The 16,076-nt window shown below is 39.8% G+C and overlaps 2 protein-coding genes across 7 annotated transcripts; one reads left to right on the top strand and one right to left on the bottom strand.

The window, feature by feature from the left end:
* The first annotated feature begins 145 nt into the window (after positions 1-145).
* On the top strand, positions 146-11,255 carry dnm1l (dynamin 1-like). 5 transcript variants are annotated; one of them, XM_041037652.1, is made up of 20 exons: positions 146-359; positions 2,391-2,535; positions 2,978-3,007; positions 3,718-3,764; positions 4,242-4,313; positions 4,474-4,560; positions 4,894-5,056; positions 5,190-5,310; positions 5,434-5,565; positions 5,722-5,928; positions 6,057-6,177; positions 6,265-6,420; positions 6,537-6,626; positions 6,719-6,811; positions 6,987-7,040; positions 7,236-7,307; positions 9,216-9,380; positions 10,002-10,111; positions 10,246-10,405; positions 10,523-11,255. In XM_041037652.1, the coding sequence occupies exons 1-20, from the start codon at positions 258-260 to the stop codon at positions 10,577-10,579; spliced, it is 2,184 nt and encodes a 727-aa protein (XP_040893586.1). In that variant the 5' UTR covers positions 146-257; the 3' UTR covers positions 10,580-11,255. The 5 variants fall into 5 exon arrangements, with proteins under 5 accessions (XP_040893586.1, XP_040893587.1, XP_040893588.1 ...); XM_041037653.1 differs by lacking the exon at positions 2,978-3,007; XM_041037654.1 differs by lacking the exon at positions 7,236-7,307.
* An 87-nt stretch (positions 11,256-11,342) lies between these two features.
* Positions 11,343-15,994, bottom strand: tnnt2d (troponin T2d, cardiac). Of its 2 annotated transcripts, XM_041037658.1 has the most exons (13): positions 15,893-15,994; positions 14,858-14,912; positions 14,680-14,690; positions 14,576-14,593; positions 14,422-14,443; positions 14,271-14,328; positions 14,055-14,171; positions 13,884-13,961; positions 13,666-13,776; positions 13,136-13,248; positions 12,891-12,981; positions 12,353-12,390; positions 11,343-11,531 (listed from the first exon to the last, which is right to left on the bottom strand). In XM_041037658.1, exons 1-13 carry the CDS (start codon positions 15,954-15,956, stop codon positions 11,486-11,488), a joined length of 822 nt encoding a protein of 273 aa, XP_040893592.1. In that variant the 5' UTR covers positions 15,957-15,994; the 3' UTR covers positions 11,343-11,485. The 2 variants fall into 2 exon arrangements, with proteins under 2 accessions (XP_040893592.1, XP_040893593.1); XM_041037659.1 differs by lacking the exon at positions 14,576-14,593.
* Between the last annotated feature and the right edge of the window lie 82 nt (positions 15,995-16,076).

The following is a 16,076-nucleotide window of genomic DNA, read 5'->3' as shown; positions in this document are numbered from 1 at the left end:
AACACGGGTATGATGTCACACGTAGGAAATGTAGTTTTAAAAAATTTTTAACTCTGCAACACTGGACTGTTGAGCTGGACTCCAGTGAACTCAAACTCCCATAATGCAACAACACCGAGCAACTGTTTGCGCAGTTGTTCGTAGATCCAAAGAGACGCCAGTAGCTTTAGCTGAGGGACATTGAATGACTTTGTACCCGTGTGTGGCAGGTTGAAGAAAGTTGTCTTTTTGACAGGTCGGGAGAAGTATCGACGCTAATGGAGGCCCTTATACCTGTCATAAACAAACTGCAGGATGTATTTAACACGGTCGGCGCAGATATAATTCAACTGCCGCAGATAGTTGTTGTGGGAACTCAGGTGAGAAACGTCACTCTGCTTAAATGCTAGCAACTTAGTTAGCCTGCGCCAACTAATTGTTTTGGCTACTTCTCATATCTGCACCGTGGCCTTTCTTTCAGTTTCGTGCGAGTATACCACACATAAAAGTTTAGACTGGCTTTACATAAATTTCGCCTTTTTTTCATCTAAGTGGACTAGTCAACTAGCGGCAAAGTTAGCATTAGCTACATGTGATCTGACATATAAACTCATTGTTTGGGCTGACAGTTAGGAGACAAGCAAGTATAACCTCCAGATCACTATCTTAAAATCAAAGTCTGATTGTCTTCAACTTCATTAGATTTAGATTGTTACACTGCAATAGGGCTGCTACTAAGGATTTCATTGCTAATTTATCTGGTGATCATTTTTTTTACGATGACGTTTATTGTTTAGTATGTGAAACATAAAGAAAATTTTCCCGTTTTGTATTATTGAGTTCTCTCAATCTAATCTGCAAATATTTTGAGTTTTTCATAATTTTTGCTTGAAAAATTACTGAAATGATTGATCTGTTATCAAAATAGTCGACGATTATTCTTCTGTCAATCACCTGATCAATTAATCGTTTCAGCTTTAAGCATAAACACATTCCTCTTCTCATACCATTTGCACTACTGAGCATCTGTCTGAATGGGAAAACTTGATTTGTGACTTTAAATATATCTTCCATTCATGCATACAGCATAACAACCTACACTAAGTTTTAAGTTTATTATGTATATCTAACTGGAGCTGAAGCAGTTAGCCCGACTGATCAGTTAGTTGATTGATCAGCAGCTGTTTTGATTGTTGAACTGCAGATATTTGTGATGCAAGCATGCCGAACATTTGCTTGCTCCAGCTTGTCAAATGCATCAGATTCTTTGTCGTACATGCTAGTAAAGTCATTATCATAAAATTTTGGTGACAATAAAACATATTATTAGATGCAGCCCACCCCATCTAACTGAAACCAATGCAATAAATCACAACTTAACAAAGGTTGAAATGATCGGTTTTGTTGATAGACATATTTTATTACATGTAGTTTATTTATTTAGTCTACCTTTGTTAATATAAATGCGATGAGCAAATTACTACAAACACCTTTCAGTATAACGCAGCACAGTTCAGCAGCACCGTAAACATGAATCAATGCCTCCCTTCTCTAATACAGTTTCACCCTGACCACCTAACTACCTTCTGTACACATTGGGGCCTAATTGGTTTAAAGTGTCAGGTTTTGTCTAACACGTTTGCTTTTACTGGCTGGCTAATAGGATGTGACCGTCTCAGACCTTTTGGCAGGCGTCTGAGGGCATTACAGTGAGACAAAACAAGCCAAAGGATGTTTTAAATGTCTAATATGTTAAGTTTGTCCTTGCCATGGCTCAACAAAGGCTCAGATCTGCAAAGGCCTTTAGTTAAGGACAGCTGTAACCGATACTAGGTTCCAAGTATTAATAATTTTTATTTCTCTCATATCTAATTAGTAATTAGGCCCACCTATAGCTGTCGAAACAGCATTAGATTTATATCTACAGGAGAAGTAAGTTCTTACAGTTTTAGCTTTTGTCTCCTACTGAGGAAGTTAGGACCAGTTCATTAAAGAATAATCTGGTAGCCAAGTGAGCCAAGAGAGGTATTTCAGCTCACCAGATCTCATTAGGGGTTACTCTACCACACGTCAATGAACAAGAAACGCTATAGGTGGGCTTAGTGGCACACACAATTGTGTTCGACCAATAAGTGACGCTCAGCAGCTGCCAACAGCTGCCCCTGACAGTCCTTGGGCCATCCAAAAGTAGTACCGCCTTAGCAGGGAGCTAAATTTGGACTTTGTTCCTCCAGTCAAATACAGTTCACGCTCCTGAGCTCCTGTATAAGTTGATGCACTGATAACAGACCAATAATGTCCAATATAGTCAGTCTGAGGACGTGATTTCTCTACACAGTGAGTCACACAGACTTCAGTCTCTAGTCTTATATTCTTGGTTTTGTTTATGATGTTGTTTTTATTGTCCACAGAGCAGTGGGAAGAGTTCTGTTTTAGAGAGCCTGGTGGGTAGGGACATCCTGCCACGCGGCACTGGCATCGTCACACGCCGGCCCCTCATCCTACAGCTTGTGCACATCGACGCAGAGGACCGCAGGAAAACCAGTGAGGAGAATGGTAACATCACTTCCACACTTGACCTCTGCTTCTTCTGTATCTTTGGTGTTGTTTGGTTTTCATGGAGTTCTTTAAGTATTAACTTATTCAACAAATGAAGCTATTTGGGGAGTCAGTATTTTTATATTTATGCAGTATATTGTATATGCACTTTGCATATTCAGGTGTTTTCATTTCCTCTCTCATCAGGAAATATAGCATTTAACCTTTAGCAGATTGAAAGATATGAAAGCAATAGTACTTTAACTCAGAGTTACGCAACGATATCTTCCATTTCTGAGTGAAAAGAACAGGGGAGTAAAATGTGCCAAGATCCTGTGTATACTTAAAGATTTTTCCGGGGAATTGCCTCAGTGACTCTGCATTGCTGCAGAGTGTCATGCAGGAGCTGCAGATAGCCAGGCTAACCCTTTTGTCTCCTGTCGTCTCTCTTTAACCACAGAATCCAAGAAAAATGGACGCCTTTACAGAGGTCCCCTTTTCCTTGTTCTATTTCTTACTGTGTTTGTGTATTACATAACACCCCCTTCCCCCTCTTTTGCCCATTCTGCTCCATCCTGCCTTGTATTTGTGTAGCTCCTCCAAAGCTGCCAAACCATGTGGCTTCACTTTATTTGGTTTATGCCCTCCATTTAGGCTGGTCTCTGTCAGTGAAAGTTAGACAAGGAAACGTAGCAAATTTCTGTTGAAAATAATCATTTTGTGCTTAGTTACACACTATTTACAACTTCCTCAAAGAGCACCTGCAGTGTCCTCAAATACCAGCTTCCTCTAAGATGACTAACAGACTTCACCCTTGTGAGGTTGTTTCCTTGTTTTTTGTTGCAGTGTTAATTATTGCAGCTGAAGTAATTACTTTGTTTCTGAAATACTGTTTCTAGTAGTCTCTAGGTCTCCGCTTCCCAAAATGCACATGCTTTTTTGCTTTAAGCTATAATTTACTTCCATCATTGTTGTTTGAAAACAACAGTTGTTCCACTGTTTTGTTTTGTTTGTGAAAAACTCTTCAGCTGTGGGTCTTTGGCTGAAGATTTTTTCCATTCCGTCCTTGCCAACAGAGAAAAATCCTCCCTTGAGACTGAGATTTAACAGATAAGCAGTAAAAATAGTAACACTGATCTGAAGGCCACATCTGTCTCATCAGTAACCGAAACATCTGTCCTCAACTTTGTACTTCCGCAGGCATCGATGGAGAGGAATGGGGCAAATTCCTACACACCAAAAACAAGGTAAGACTAGTAAACAATACTCTCAATGGAGTCTTCCACCACTGCTGTTCTGTATATAGAAACATCTGAATATTTGATAACCTGGGTCTGATCACAATATACCCTCCTTCTGGATCCTCTGTTGATTCACTGGCATTTATGGATTAGCTACAGTGATTCTTTTTCAGAATGTTTCCAACAGCAGTATCTATAATTTGTAATGAGAGCAGGCACACACCGTCTCAGCAGCTAAAAATATTAACATGGCTGTAGGGTAAATGTCCTCCAAAGCTGAATTTCTTTCTTCTTGAGCTCCACTTAGTTCTAAATGTTTAAACAAAGACACCCTTATGATGTGGCGATAGCCTTATGACACAAAACAGGACGCCTTGGGAAATGTTTCTTTGTAAATTATCCCTGTCATGTCCTATTTTTTTTGTCACTCTGTGTTGTTGTAAGAATATCAAGAACTACTGTTTATATGGATGTTTCTTTCAGATCTACACAGACTTTGAGGAGATCAGGCAAGAAATTGAAGCAGAAACAGAAAGAATTTCAGGCAATAACAAGGTATGCTAATTACACCTATTAAGAGGGAACATCAAAACTTGCCAGGCATGAAATGATATCCAAGGAGGAGCTGGATAATCTTGAATATCATCATTAACCTGAGGTTTTGACTCTACCAAAATCAGTCTGTAAAAGTGAGTTCTGTATTGTTTTTCCTCAGGGTATCAGCGATGAGCCAATTCACCTGAAAATCTTCTCACCACACGTCGTGAACCTCACACTGGTGGATCTTCCTGGTATTACAAAGGTGAGATAGGTTTCTCCTTTTGCTTCCCAATGTTCAAACAAAGTGATACTGCACATTGGTTTTGTACAGGATGTGTGCAGGTCTCAGAATGTCTTAAAAAGCATGGATTCAGTGCCTGGCTCATGGGCGAATGGCAGTTTAAACTAATAAAAAATGTATTGGTTAGTCCTCCCATCAGTTTTCATTTAACTGGATCCAGGCCACATGAATTGATTAATAACATTACTAAGAATTATTGTTTGATACAGCTCTGGAAGCACTGACACATTTAATTTCATGAACTCTCCAGAAACCCTGTCATGGTTTGAAATCAGTGTGTGTTTGTTAAAACAGGTGCCTGTGGGAGACCAGCCCAAAGACATCGAGGTCCAGATCAGAGAACTGATCCTCAAGTACATCTCAAACCCCAACTCCATCATCCTGGCTGTGACTGCTGCCAACACAGACATGGCAACCTCAGAGGCCCTTAAAGTGGCCCGTGAGGTTGACCCTGATGGTAACTGGCCTCATTCTTCTTTCTTTGCTTCTGGCTTTTACTCTTCTCTACTTTATTCCCTCTGATGTACTCTTTGCCATCCTTGCCACAGCAGTGGTTTTGTAGCCATCTGTGTATCTGTCTGTGTGTTTAGGTAGGAGGACGCTAGCGGTGGTGACCAAGCTGGATCTGATGGATGCCGGCACAGATGCCATGGACATATTGATGGGCAGAGTCATTCCTGTCAAACTGGGCATTATTGGAGTTGTCAACAGGTAACACTGCACTCATATGTCATGGTCACCGCTGAATATCTGGGATTGATGTTTGTTGATGTTCACCTGACATACTTTCATGATTTTTGTTTGTTTTTTTTTATTTTTGTTCATTTTTTTTAGGAGTCAGCTTGATATCAATCAGAAGAAATTGGTGGCAGATGCTATCCGTGATGAATATGCCTTCCTACAAAAGAAGTACCCCTCCCTCGCAAACAGAAATGGAACCAAATATTTGGCTAGAACATTGAACAGGTATCAATTTATGTACTAGTGAGATTTTTAATTAAATAATTTTCTTATGTCAAAAAATATATATATTATCTGAGTTGGTTATTGATCTAAATATCTCACAACCTGACATTATGGAATATATGAGAGTCACATCTGTTTTCTTTTTCAATGCCGTAGGTTGCTGATGCACCACATCAGAGACTGCCTTCCCGAGCTAAAGACGAGGATCAACGTGCTGGCAGCCCAGTACCAGTCTTTACTCAACAGCTATGGTGAACCTGTCGATGACAAGAGCGCCACGCTGCTGCAGCTCATCACCAAGTTTGCTGCAGAGTACTGCAACACCATAGAGGGCACGGCCAAGTACATTGAGACAGCTGAGCTGTGAGTTACACAACTCTCTGAAGTGCATTTACCATCATACACCACTAAGCGGTGCTAGAATCTATATTCTCTTGACGGATCAAAGTCTGCTTGTATGTTTAATGAAGTTTCCCCTCTTTTTTTTCCAGATGTGGTGGAGCCAGAATCTGTTATATATTTCATGAGACATTTGGTCGCACCTTGGAGTCAGTCGACCCTCTGGGTGGTCTGACAACCATCGATGTGCTCACAGCAATCAGAAATGCAACGGTGGGTTTCTGCTGGCTCTCTAACTTGTAATCTCTGTATTTTAAACCGCACTCTTCTTAAGACTTACAGTTTCGTTGTTGTTGACAGGGCCCGAGGCCTGCTTTATTCGTGCCTGAGGTTTCGTTTGAGTTGCTCGTGAAGCGGCAGGTTAAGCGTCTGGAGGAGCCCAGTCTTCGCTGTGTGGAGCTGGTTCATGAGGAGATGCAGAGAATCATCCAACACTGCAGCAACTACAGCACACAGGTGAGAAACGAGCTCATCTATACATAGCATTAAAGCTAAAGCACACTTATATGCTGTAAGTACACAAAACTGCAGTGTCTTTATGACGAAATGATGGCGATTGTTTATCTCTGCAGGAGTTGCTGAGGTTTCCAAAGCTCCACGATGCCATAGTAGAAGTGGTCACCTCATTACTTAGGAAGAGACTCCCCGTCACCAATGAAATGGTCAGGGCCTGCTCACCAAAAACACCACTGAGCATTTTTCAGGTTTATTCACACCCTCATCTGATTAATGAATGTGCTGAATTTCTTTTCAGGTTCATAACCTTGTTGCCATTGAGCTGGCCTACATCAACACAAAGCACCCTGACTTTGCTGATGCCTGCGGCCTCATGAACAATAACATAGAAGTAAGAAATTAGCTTCTACTCAGAGACACAGTTAAACTCCTGCAAGCTGACTTCATATAATACATGAATTAAATGTATTGTTTTGTATTTCTCAACAAGAGTCTCAGGTTGATCATGAAACTGAAAACATTCTCTCTTTGGCTGTTGTACATTTGTCAAACTTTTGTTTTCATAGGAGCAGAGACGCAACAGAATGAGAGACCTGCCCTCTGCTGTCCCCAGAGACAAGGTACAGTCTTCCTCTATGAAAGTCACTGTTCTTCTGTTTTCTTGTAACAGGCTTTAACGGATATTCAACCACTGTTAACCACCTTCCGAATTCCTCTTTAACGCAGTGATTATCGTCGCATTATGTAACGTTCCTGTGCACCTATACTTGTAGCTTCTGTCAGTTTTCTGTCCACCCTTTTCTTCCTTTCTTTAGTCCCTTAAAGGCCCAGGTGGGCAATCTCTCTCCCCAACTGAGCCTCCTGCCCCCGAGGGCGAGGTCACCAAGGTGTGTCTCGTTCAATCACTGCCTGCCCACGTTTAACCTCTGCCCACCTCCAAGCCCTTTCTGGCATCATTACATTTTAAAGTCCTGCATTCCTCTGAATTCACCCAAACCCCTGTTTGCAGGGCTGTTGGGTCTTGAGTGTCCTGAAAATGCAGCCGAGTTTGAGGGACAATTTCTCCCTCAACTGATCTGACCTTTGATCTTCACTCTGTGTTGTGTATTTAACCCCTTTTTTTTCCTGCATGCCGGTAGATGCTCTGATAGAAGAAACAGGACGACCCCAACCTCACGACTCAATTGGCATGTATTTTAAAATGAAGAAAAACCTTACTTAGTTTGGTAGGGGAGGGTGATATGGACAAAATTTTCTATCATGCTACATGCAATTTTATAACAAAACATTATATACACTGCGTTCCAAATTATTATGCAAATTGTATTTAAGTGTCATAAAGATAAAATGTTTTGTTTAAACTCATTAAACTCATGGATGGTATTGTGTCTCAGGGCTCTTTGGATCGCTGAAATCAATCTCAGACACCTGTGATAATTAGTTTGCCAGGTGAGCCCAATTAAAGGAAAAGCTACTGAAGAAGGGCGTTCCACATTATTAAGCAGACAAACATTTTCAAGCAATATGGGAAAGAAAAAGGGATCTCTGCTGCTGAAAAGTGGGAAATAGTTGAATGCCTTGGACAAGGTATGAAAACTTTGCATATTTCATGAAAACTTAAGCGTGATCATTGTATTGTTAAGAGATCTGTGGCTGATTCAGAGCACACACGGGTTCATGCAGATAAAGGCACAATGAGGAAGGTTTCTGCCAGACAAATACATCGGATTAAGAGAGCAGCTGCTAAAATGCCATTACAAAGCAGCAAACAGGTATTTGAAGCTGCTTCTGGAGTCCCTCGAACATCAAGATGTAGGACCCTCCAGAGGCTTGCAGTTATGCATAAACCTTCTATTCGGCCACCCCTAAACAATGCTGGCAAGCAGAAACGGCTGCAGTGGGCCCAGAAATACATGAAGACTAATTTTCAAACAGTCTTGTTCACTGATGAGTGCCGTGCAACCCTGGATGGTCCAGATAGATGGAGTAGTGGATGGTTGGTGGATGGCCACCATGTCCCAACAAGGCTGCGATGTCAGCAAGGAGGTGGCAGAGTCATGTTTTGGGCCGGAACCTTTTAGGGGCCGACCAGCTCTCTCTTGAATTTCTTTCTGACATCCTACAAAGAAATTCAAGCAGAAACTCTACAAAAACTTACAAGTTCAATGGATGCAAGAATTGTGAAGCTGCTATCAAATAAGGGGTCCTATTCTAAAATGTAACTTGACCTGTTATGAGATGTTTTTGATTGAAATAGCTTTTGATTAGTAAATATGACCTCCTAATGCTGCAAATTCAACAAATGACCATTTTCAGTTCTTTACAATCTATAAAATGTTTTGAAACTGTGTGTAATAATTTGGAACAGTTTAAAAAAAAAACTATTATCATTGGGAGAAAAATCATTGTCATTTGCATAATAATTTGGAATGTGGTGTATTATGGTGGGAAAAAAAAGCAGGTGAGAATGTTTGTGACTGTTTTTGGTTGATGTGGTAAATCTGATACCAGCACCAGTCATTTTCAGAATTCTGTTAGATCAGAATTCATGATACATCATGATATATATCATCATATCACCCAATCCTAAGCCTGGGTTGTGTAACTTTTGCCTGTCAGTTAATCTTGTTGCTTGTTCAGTTTTAACTCAAGAATAAAAAAGTTTGGATGAAGTTACAGGAGGCCTATGGCATGTTACTTATTTTAAAAGTGTAAATTAACAAACATTTACTTATGTTCCTGACCAGGATACCTCGCACATCCTCACCCCCTGTCCCTCTCTCTAATACCTGTAGGCAGCAGCCGGTCAGAGCGTCTCTGTCAATGAGCAGACAGACGGTGGGACGGGGAACTGGAGGGGCATGTTGAAGAAGGGAGAGGAGGGCTCAGCTGGCGACAGGTCCCTAAATCCACTTCCTGCGAGCCCACAGAAGGGCCACGCTGTCAACCTCCTAGATGTGGTAGGTAAAAGTGTCATGATGGCAGATAGCTTCAAAATACTGCACAATAAAATAATTTCACTAACAAATGGAAGCATGTGCAATTTTTATATTGTAGTTTAGAAAATGTAATCCAACTTGTTTGGTATATGCTGATTTTATTTATACAAAACTAAGTGAACCTTTGTTGCTCTGTTGGAATATTGTCTTATCACAGATTGGGAGGTCGTCAAAGGCTTTGGGAAATCTTATTTAAGAGGTTATTGTTAGATAGCAAGAACAACAGCGTGTGCGAAAACAACTTTTTCCCAAAACAGAATTCTATCCCTGATTCCCTGAAACTAACAAGCCAGGTGACGAGAGACAGGCAGATCTATTGTTATATTAATTTTTGAGCTTTGTAGATACAGATATATAATAATTAGTAAAATGGAGTTGTATTGCTGAAATTGTGGTAATTCATCAAAAATTCTATGTAGGAGAGTCATTAATTGTTCAGCAGCAGTGTTGCAGTATGTTCAACTCCATGACACAAAATTGAGTTTGCTTTGCTCTTATTCTGTTGTTTATATATTCATTTCTCTTCTCACATCCCACTTAGTGCGTCACTGACAAGTGAATTTGGTGCCTTTTCATTCTCAGCCTGTTCCAGTGTCCAGGAAGTTGTCTGCTCGGGAGCAGAGGGACTGCGAAGTTATCGAGAGACTCATCAAGTCATACTTTCTTATCGTACGAAAAAATATTCAAGACAGGTACACATTTAAATGTCCTTACTTGTTTGTTTTTTGTTTTTTTCCACCTACCCTGATAATATTTTTGAAATATTGCCATGATTGGTCCCTTCTTATGTGTTTTACCATCTCTTCCTCTGCTGCTGTTGCCTCAGTGTACCGAAGGCAGTGATGCACTTCCTGGTAAACCATGTGAAGGACTGCCTGCAGAGTGAGCTGGTGGGTCAGTTATACAAGACAGTCCTGCTGGACGACCTGCTGACAGAGTCCGAGGACATGGCTCAGAGACGCAATGAGGCTGCTGACATGCTCAAGGTGACAGATTTGTCAAGTGTCGCTTTGGATCACAACAAGCTCCGGTATCAGTCACACTGTATAACAGGTATAAAAATAAGAGAGTTTTCCTCATATTTTTTTCATTCCTGCCTGCAGGCGTTGCAGAAAGCCAGCCAAGTGATAGCAGAGATCAGAGAAACCCACCTGTGGTGAGGGCAGCCGCTCTTCAGCAGGCTCTCTTCATCCCACATGGACCCTCATCCCTTAAGGACCATCCACCCCCCCCCCTTCTCAGACTACAGAGACAAACAACCTGAAAATGCACTGGTGTGGATATGTGTATATCTAAACATAGTTTTAATGTACAGTAAGGACTTGGATTTAATGAAGGGCAGTACATATCACCATCGGCATCACACATGCTCCTGTCCTGCAATTGTTATATTTTTTCTTATGTAATTAAAACAATAAATATATAGATAATGTTATGCATCACCACTATGTGGAGCCTTGCTGAGGATTGTCTGCTCTTAATGTAGTTTTGAATTAAAGCTAAGAATGAAAAACACATGCTACAACATGTAAGATGCTCTCCCTATCATGTCAGTTCTTTCATTAGGTGCTGGCAAAAGTAATGTGCTCACTCCACTACTATTTTTTCCAAAGAGATGCACTTGATTTAGAGATTTTATTGTTGAACTACCCAACCATTTTTACACATTTTTTTATAAATACACATTTTTTTTCTGTTTCATGGTACAGTATTATTTTTATGTAGACATGGAACAATGCATAATTAGATCCATATTTGTCCCTGTGTTTACATGTCCTTACTCCGTAAATTCTCTTTTCGGAGGTTTCAGGACCTTCAGGGAGGCGTTACTGACTGATTGTATAAATGTTTTCTCCTTTTCCTATGTTGGACAAAATTACACAGAAACAGACAATCTGCATAGTTTGAGGCGAGGCAGCAGAGTGGATGTAATGACTTATTTATTGTTTCGATATCATGATAATGGACATGTAAGCCAACATAACAGAACATTGAATACACACACAACAGACACGAGGGCCAATCACTGGTTTCTCGGTTTGCCTCGTCCTCGTCTGGCAGCTGCTTTACCTCAGCCGGCCGCCCATCTTGCCCTTGCCACGACCTTTGGCACTGAAATGAAAAGCACAACAGACAGCGACTTTTAGGACAAGTGGAGGTCGTTTAATAGTAGCATTCAGCAATTTAACCAACAAATCTGTGAATAAAGTGTATCTTGGCTTACAGAGCACTGATGGTAAAAACAGAAATCCCAACCAAACTTCATTAAGCATGTTATCACTTAAGATGATGTGTAAATAAAATCCGTGAAGTTTCAAGTGGAAATCATCTCTGCTAAAGACGTGTGCTTTGCCACAGTTTTGGAAAAATAGAAATTAGAACAATATGGTACAGAATTTGTCTTGCTAGTGAGATTACAAATGTCTCAGAGATAAGTCATCAATAATTCTGCAGTTTCTCTGGGGCTGTTGTTTTTGTTTGCTTTCATGTGTCATGTGTGATAATCACTTACATTCCAGTTCGCTCTACTGAGTAACTGAGCAGAACTGGCGAGATGCACTATAAATAGATTTTACAAGATAAATTTACAAGCGCATTTGCATGCAGTGATACTTTGAATAAAATGGAAATGGACAATAGGCCTGAGGCAGGGTGGCAAAGAACGTAATAAAATAAAGGATTGTCTTCTGTGATCCCTAATCCATTTTATGACTATAACCAGAAGAAAATGTGAAAAGCAATATGGACTGGCATAATGTGAAAAGAAGTAGCTATTTACATAGTCTCCAAAACTCCTTGTAAAGAACCCAAAACCAGAAGAGATGGATTAAGAGAAGGTGATGAACAAACTAAGAAATCAAAATAGAGACGAGACCAGGATCTTGCCTTAAAGTGAATCAAGAATAAACCCACTCAGGGGTTTCTGTACTTACTTCTGGTGATCCTGGACTCGGGTAAGAAGCTGGTTAATCTGAAAGGAAGCATAAACCATGTTAAGCTTTAAAAAAAAAGACACAGGATACCTGACATGTCCAGTAGAGGTTGCTAACATTTCTCTTTGACCTTAAAAGACCAGCTTTAATTCTACTTGGTACAGTTTTGACTTAAATCAGACATTTTCCCTGAGAAACTACAACACTAAAACAACAAAGGAGCCCTAATTACAGAAAAGAAACTGTTTCTGTTGATTGTTGTCCCTACACTATGGACAAGATATATCAAAGACTGCCTCACATTGAGGTAATTTCTAAAATAATGCCTGTGATTTCTTTTAAATGACTGAAAGTGGATTTAAAATGGATTGAATTCAAATAATCAGAACAATAGTTGGCTCCAGGTGACTTTCAAATGTTGCGTTTTGTGTAATTTCCATCACAAAAGGGGGAGACCTACTTGTTTTGTTAGTAGGTACATCACTGTTGTAGAATCTTTTAAATTAGGTACGTTCCTGCTGTGTGTTGAATGACTTACATCATATTTCTGTCTTTTGAGTTTCTCACTGAGATCAAACTTCTCAGCCTCCAGCCCCATCAGCCACTGCCACAGCTCGTTGGCCTTCTCTCTGAACACAGAACAAGAACCCATCAAAGGTTACGTTAGGAGTGGCCATGTGCAAAAAAAAAATGGAATTTATGGGTTTATCTCTGCGTTAACATGAGTGCAGACTTTGAGCCAGTGTTCAAATATACATGAAACGCTGCACAGCTCCATCTTACTTGAGTTTATCCTCGCCCAGATGATCAATATTGAGAGGCTTCCTGCGTTCAGCCAGGATCTTCTTCTTCTTCTCCCTCTCGGTTTGTTTCTTGCCTCCTCTTCTGTTGTCACTCTGTTTTGATTAAATAGTAAAAGACAAATAAGTCAAACTAAAATCTGTTTCCTCAGTGAAAGAAATGGAAACTTTTTTTAATTATGAAAACTCTATTATACTAAAGAAGAAATCAAATCCCTTACTGAAGTAGGAGTCATACTCCATTGCAAGTTCAGCACTAACTCTTCTGTGATTGTTATATTATAACACACTATATAATACTTATTACTGCATTATGTTTACTGATGTATTTATAGTGTGTAAGTAGCATTTTAATGTTTTAGTTGGTCAAGGTGACAGATCATCATATTTTGTTGGGTAATTTAATCTGCAGATTAAAATAAAATAGTAACTAAAGTTGTTAAGTAATTGTGGTGAAGTTTAAAGAATTGGGCTTAAATACTTGTGTGAATGTACTGGTGGAAGTTAAATGACCTTTTGTCCAGCACTGTACTGCTGGGTCATGTTTGAGAGTGCCTTCTTCTTCTTGGCGTCCTCATCCTGCTTCTTGCGCTGCTCCTCCAGCTCCTTACGCTCCTTCTCCTCCTGCATGCCAGCATGGGTGAAACAGTTATAGGAGGAACTGATGTCTTCATGTTGTTTGATGTTATAAACTGTAGTGTGAGGTTGTGAGTTGAACACTGAGATCATACCGCAAGTCTGGCCTGCCTCTCCTTCTCTCTCTCTGCCCTGATCCTCTGCTGCTCTGCTCTTTCTGCTCGACGCTTCTCCTGTAAAAGAAACACGTCCACGTCCACAGTCATGGTGACTTGGATCACCAGAAGAATCATCAAGAAGGATTCTTGTACAACTGACACACTCACGATCCTGTTGACGAGAGCAATGAGCTCCTCCTCCTCTTTCTTCCTCTGGATGAAGTGAGCTTCGATCAGAGACTGCAGCTCAGACAGATCTTTCTCCTGACGCTTCCTGTGGATGTCCTGCCATCAAATCAGGGTCAGACACTGTTAGAACTGTGTCTGTTCTTTGCCAAACTGATGATTCTATCAAGAAGTGGGCACTCAGTGAGATCAACTCACATCAAAATCCACTTTTTCACCATCGGGGATCTTTGGGGCTGTTATATTTGTCATGAACCTGCAGATATGAACAGTTATTATTATTATTATTGTATGATCTGCATTAAGTGCTGTTTTACTTGCTTAACTAAAGGAGAGTTAAGATGCTTACTTAGGCTTGGGCTTTGACTCATCTGAGACAAGGGAAAGAAAACAGAAGCCAATATGAATGAACTGACAAGTGAGTGGAATGTATATATATTTAAAAAGTCATTTACATTTAAAAAGGTATAAGAAAAGAGGAAAAGCATTAAAAGAATTATCACCTGTTGCCTCATCTTGTGCTGAAGAGCAGGGCCATGAATGATCAGTAAAATGTTTGGAAATGAAAAGTGATATATAAAAACAAGAACAGATGCAACGTTCTTACCTTCTCCCTCCCTTCAACAGCAGCAGAACAGCAGCATTGACAAAAGAAAAAAATAAATCATTTAACAAAAAAAATAAAACCATTTAATTTATCATGATGCATTTACTAAATCAATTCTACAAAAAAATATTGCAATTAATGGACAAATACAGTAAAAAGTATAAAAATGATTACATACTGAACTTCCTCCTCCATGACTTCTTCCGTGTCAGACATTTTGTTATAGATGAGCTCTGTAAAATGGATCCCTATCAGTCTATTTTTAGACCGGCAAACATTTCTGATCATTGAACAACACAGCAGAGGATGAGATGGCAACAGATCACACAGTTTACACTGAGTGTTGGTATTGACCCAAATATCTCAGCTCACTGTGGCAGGAGTTTTCCTTTATTTATTATTATCTTTTACTGTAACAACAGGTGCAGTTTCATGATTAACACACACAAGTAAAAGTAACACATCCAAAAATATAGCAGCTAATTATGTTTAAGAACAAAAAAAGTAAGTTCATGCCTCATGTGTTTTTAAACATGTAAACTTATGATCTGAAAGGTCATCATTGACAGTTACTGCAGCTGTAACATCATTTAAGTGAAAGAAAAAGTATAATATTCCTACTGAAATTTGCGTGTGAAGTCGAAACTCAAAATGGAAATACTCAAGTGAAGAACTTTGAATTGCTCATACAGTGTTCAAGTAAATATACTCACTTACATCAATTATTACTCTACACCTATTTAGTCTATTTTGGGCCAGAGCAGGATACGTGTAATGTTTATTGTCTGACTACAGCTGTCAGATTATTTTGGTGAAGCACAAAGTAAATTTAAAAAGTAAAATACTATCATATGGAACAACCTCAAAATTGTATTTAAGTAACCCTTTTATTTATGTTGTGTCAGAACAGGGTGAGTTTACTGTAGGTAACAAATCTAGATTAGCAAATAGCAAGTGATCTCACTCTTTGTGTTATACTTAAGTCACATTTGTTTCAAACAGCAGAAAACTTTGTTGTAGTGAGAAAAAACTGAAACAGGGACATGAAGAAATTTCTCTAACATGCTGAATGTGGCTTTAAAATATCCTGAGCACAGGCAGTGAAAATATTTATAAAATGAGAACTACTCTTTTATTCAGCAACTTGAGAATCCAGACATATTTTCTATAAACGAGGCTTTAATCTAAAGTACTGACATGAGAGCGTCCTTACCTGTGACCCAGACAGAAGGAGCGACAGACTTCAGCACCTTGAGCTTCACAAACAGGTTGGGCATCAAGGATACATAGTCCAGCCCTTCTTACTCATGTGACTATAGCACCCTATGGCCGGTCAGTCTATTGTTAGACAGCTGGCCAGTAGACTCACACACACACACACACACACACGCACGCAC

This window comes from Toxotes jaculatrix, chromosome 5 (genome assembly GCF_017976425.1).
Source record: "Toxotes jaculatrix isolate fToxJac2 chromosome 5, fToxJac2.pri, whole genome shotgun sequence".
NCBI classification, from domain to species: Eukaryota; Metazoa; Chordata; class Actinopteri; family Toxotidae; genus Toxotes; species Toxotes jaculatrix.
This window is presented reverse-complemented; position numbering and strand designations above follow the sequence as displayed.

Excerpts from the sequence above, each read along its gene's own strand:
- dnm1l (XM_041037652.1), top strand. The coding sequence starts at position 258 with ATGGAGGCCCTTATACCTGTCATAAACAAACTGCAGGATGTATTTAAC. Across the intron at positions 6,421-6,536 it reads GCAGCAACTACAGCACACAG|GAGTTGCTGAGGTTTCCAAA; the intron begins GTGAGAAACGAG and ends TTATCTCTGCAG. Across the intron at positions 10,406-10,522 it reads AGGCTGCTGACATGCTCAAG|GCGTTGCAGAAAGCCAGCCA; the intron begins GTGACAGATTTG and ends TCCTGCCTGCAG.
- tnnt2d (XM_041037658.1), bottom strand. The coding sequence starts at position 15,956 with ATGCCCAACCTGTTTGTGAAGCTCAAGGTGCTGAAGTCTGTCGCTCCT. Across the intron at positions 13,249-13,665 it reads AGTACAGTGCTGGACAAAAG|AGTGACAACAGAAGAGGAGG; the intron begins GTCATTTAACTT and ends TAATCAAAACAG. Across the intron at positions 11,532-12,352 it reads CGAGTCCAGGATCACCAGAA|TGCCAAAGGTCGTGGCAAGG; the intron begins GTAAGTACAGAA and ends TTTTCATTTCAG.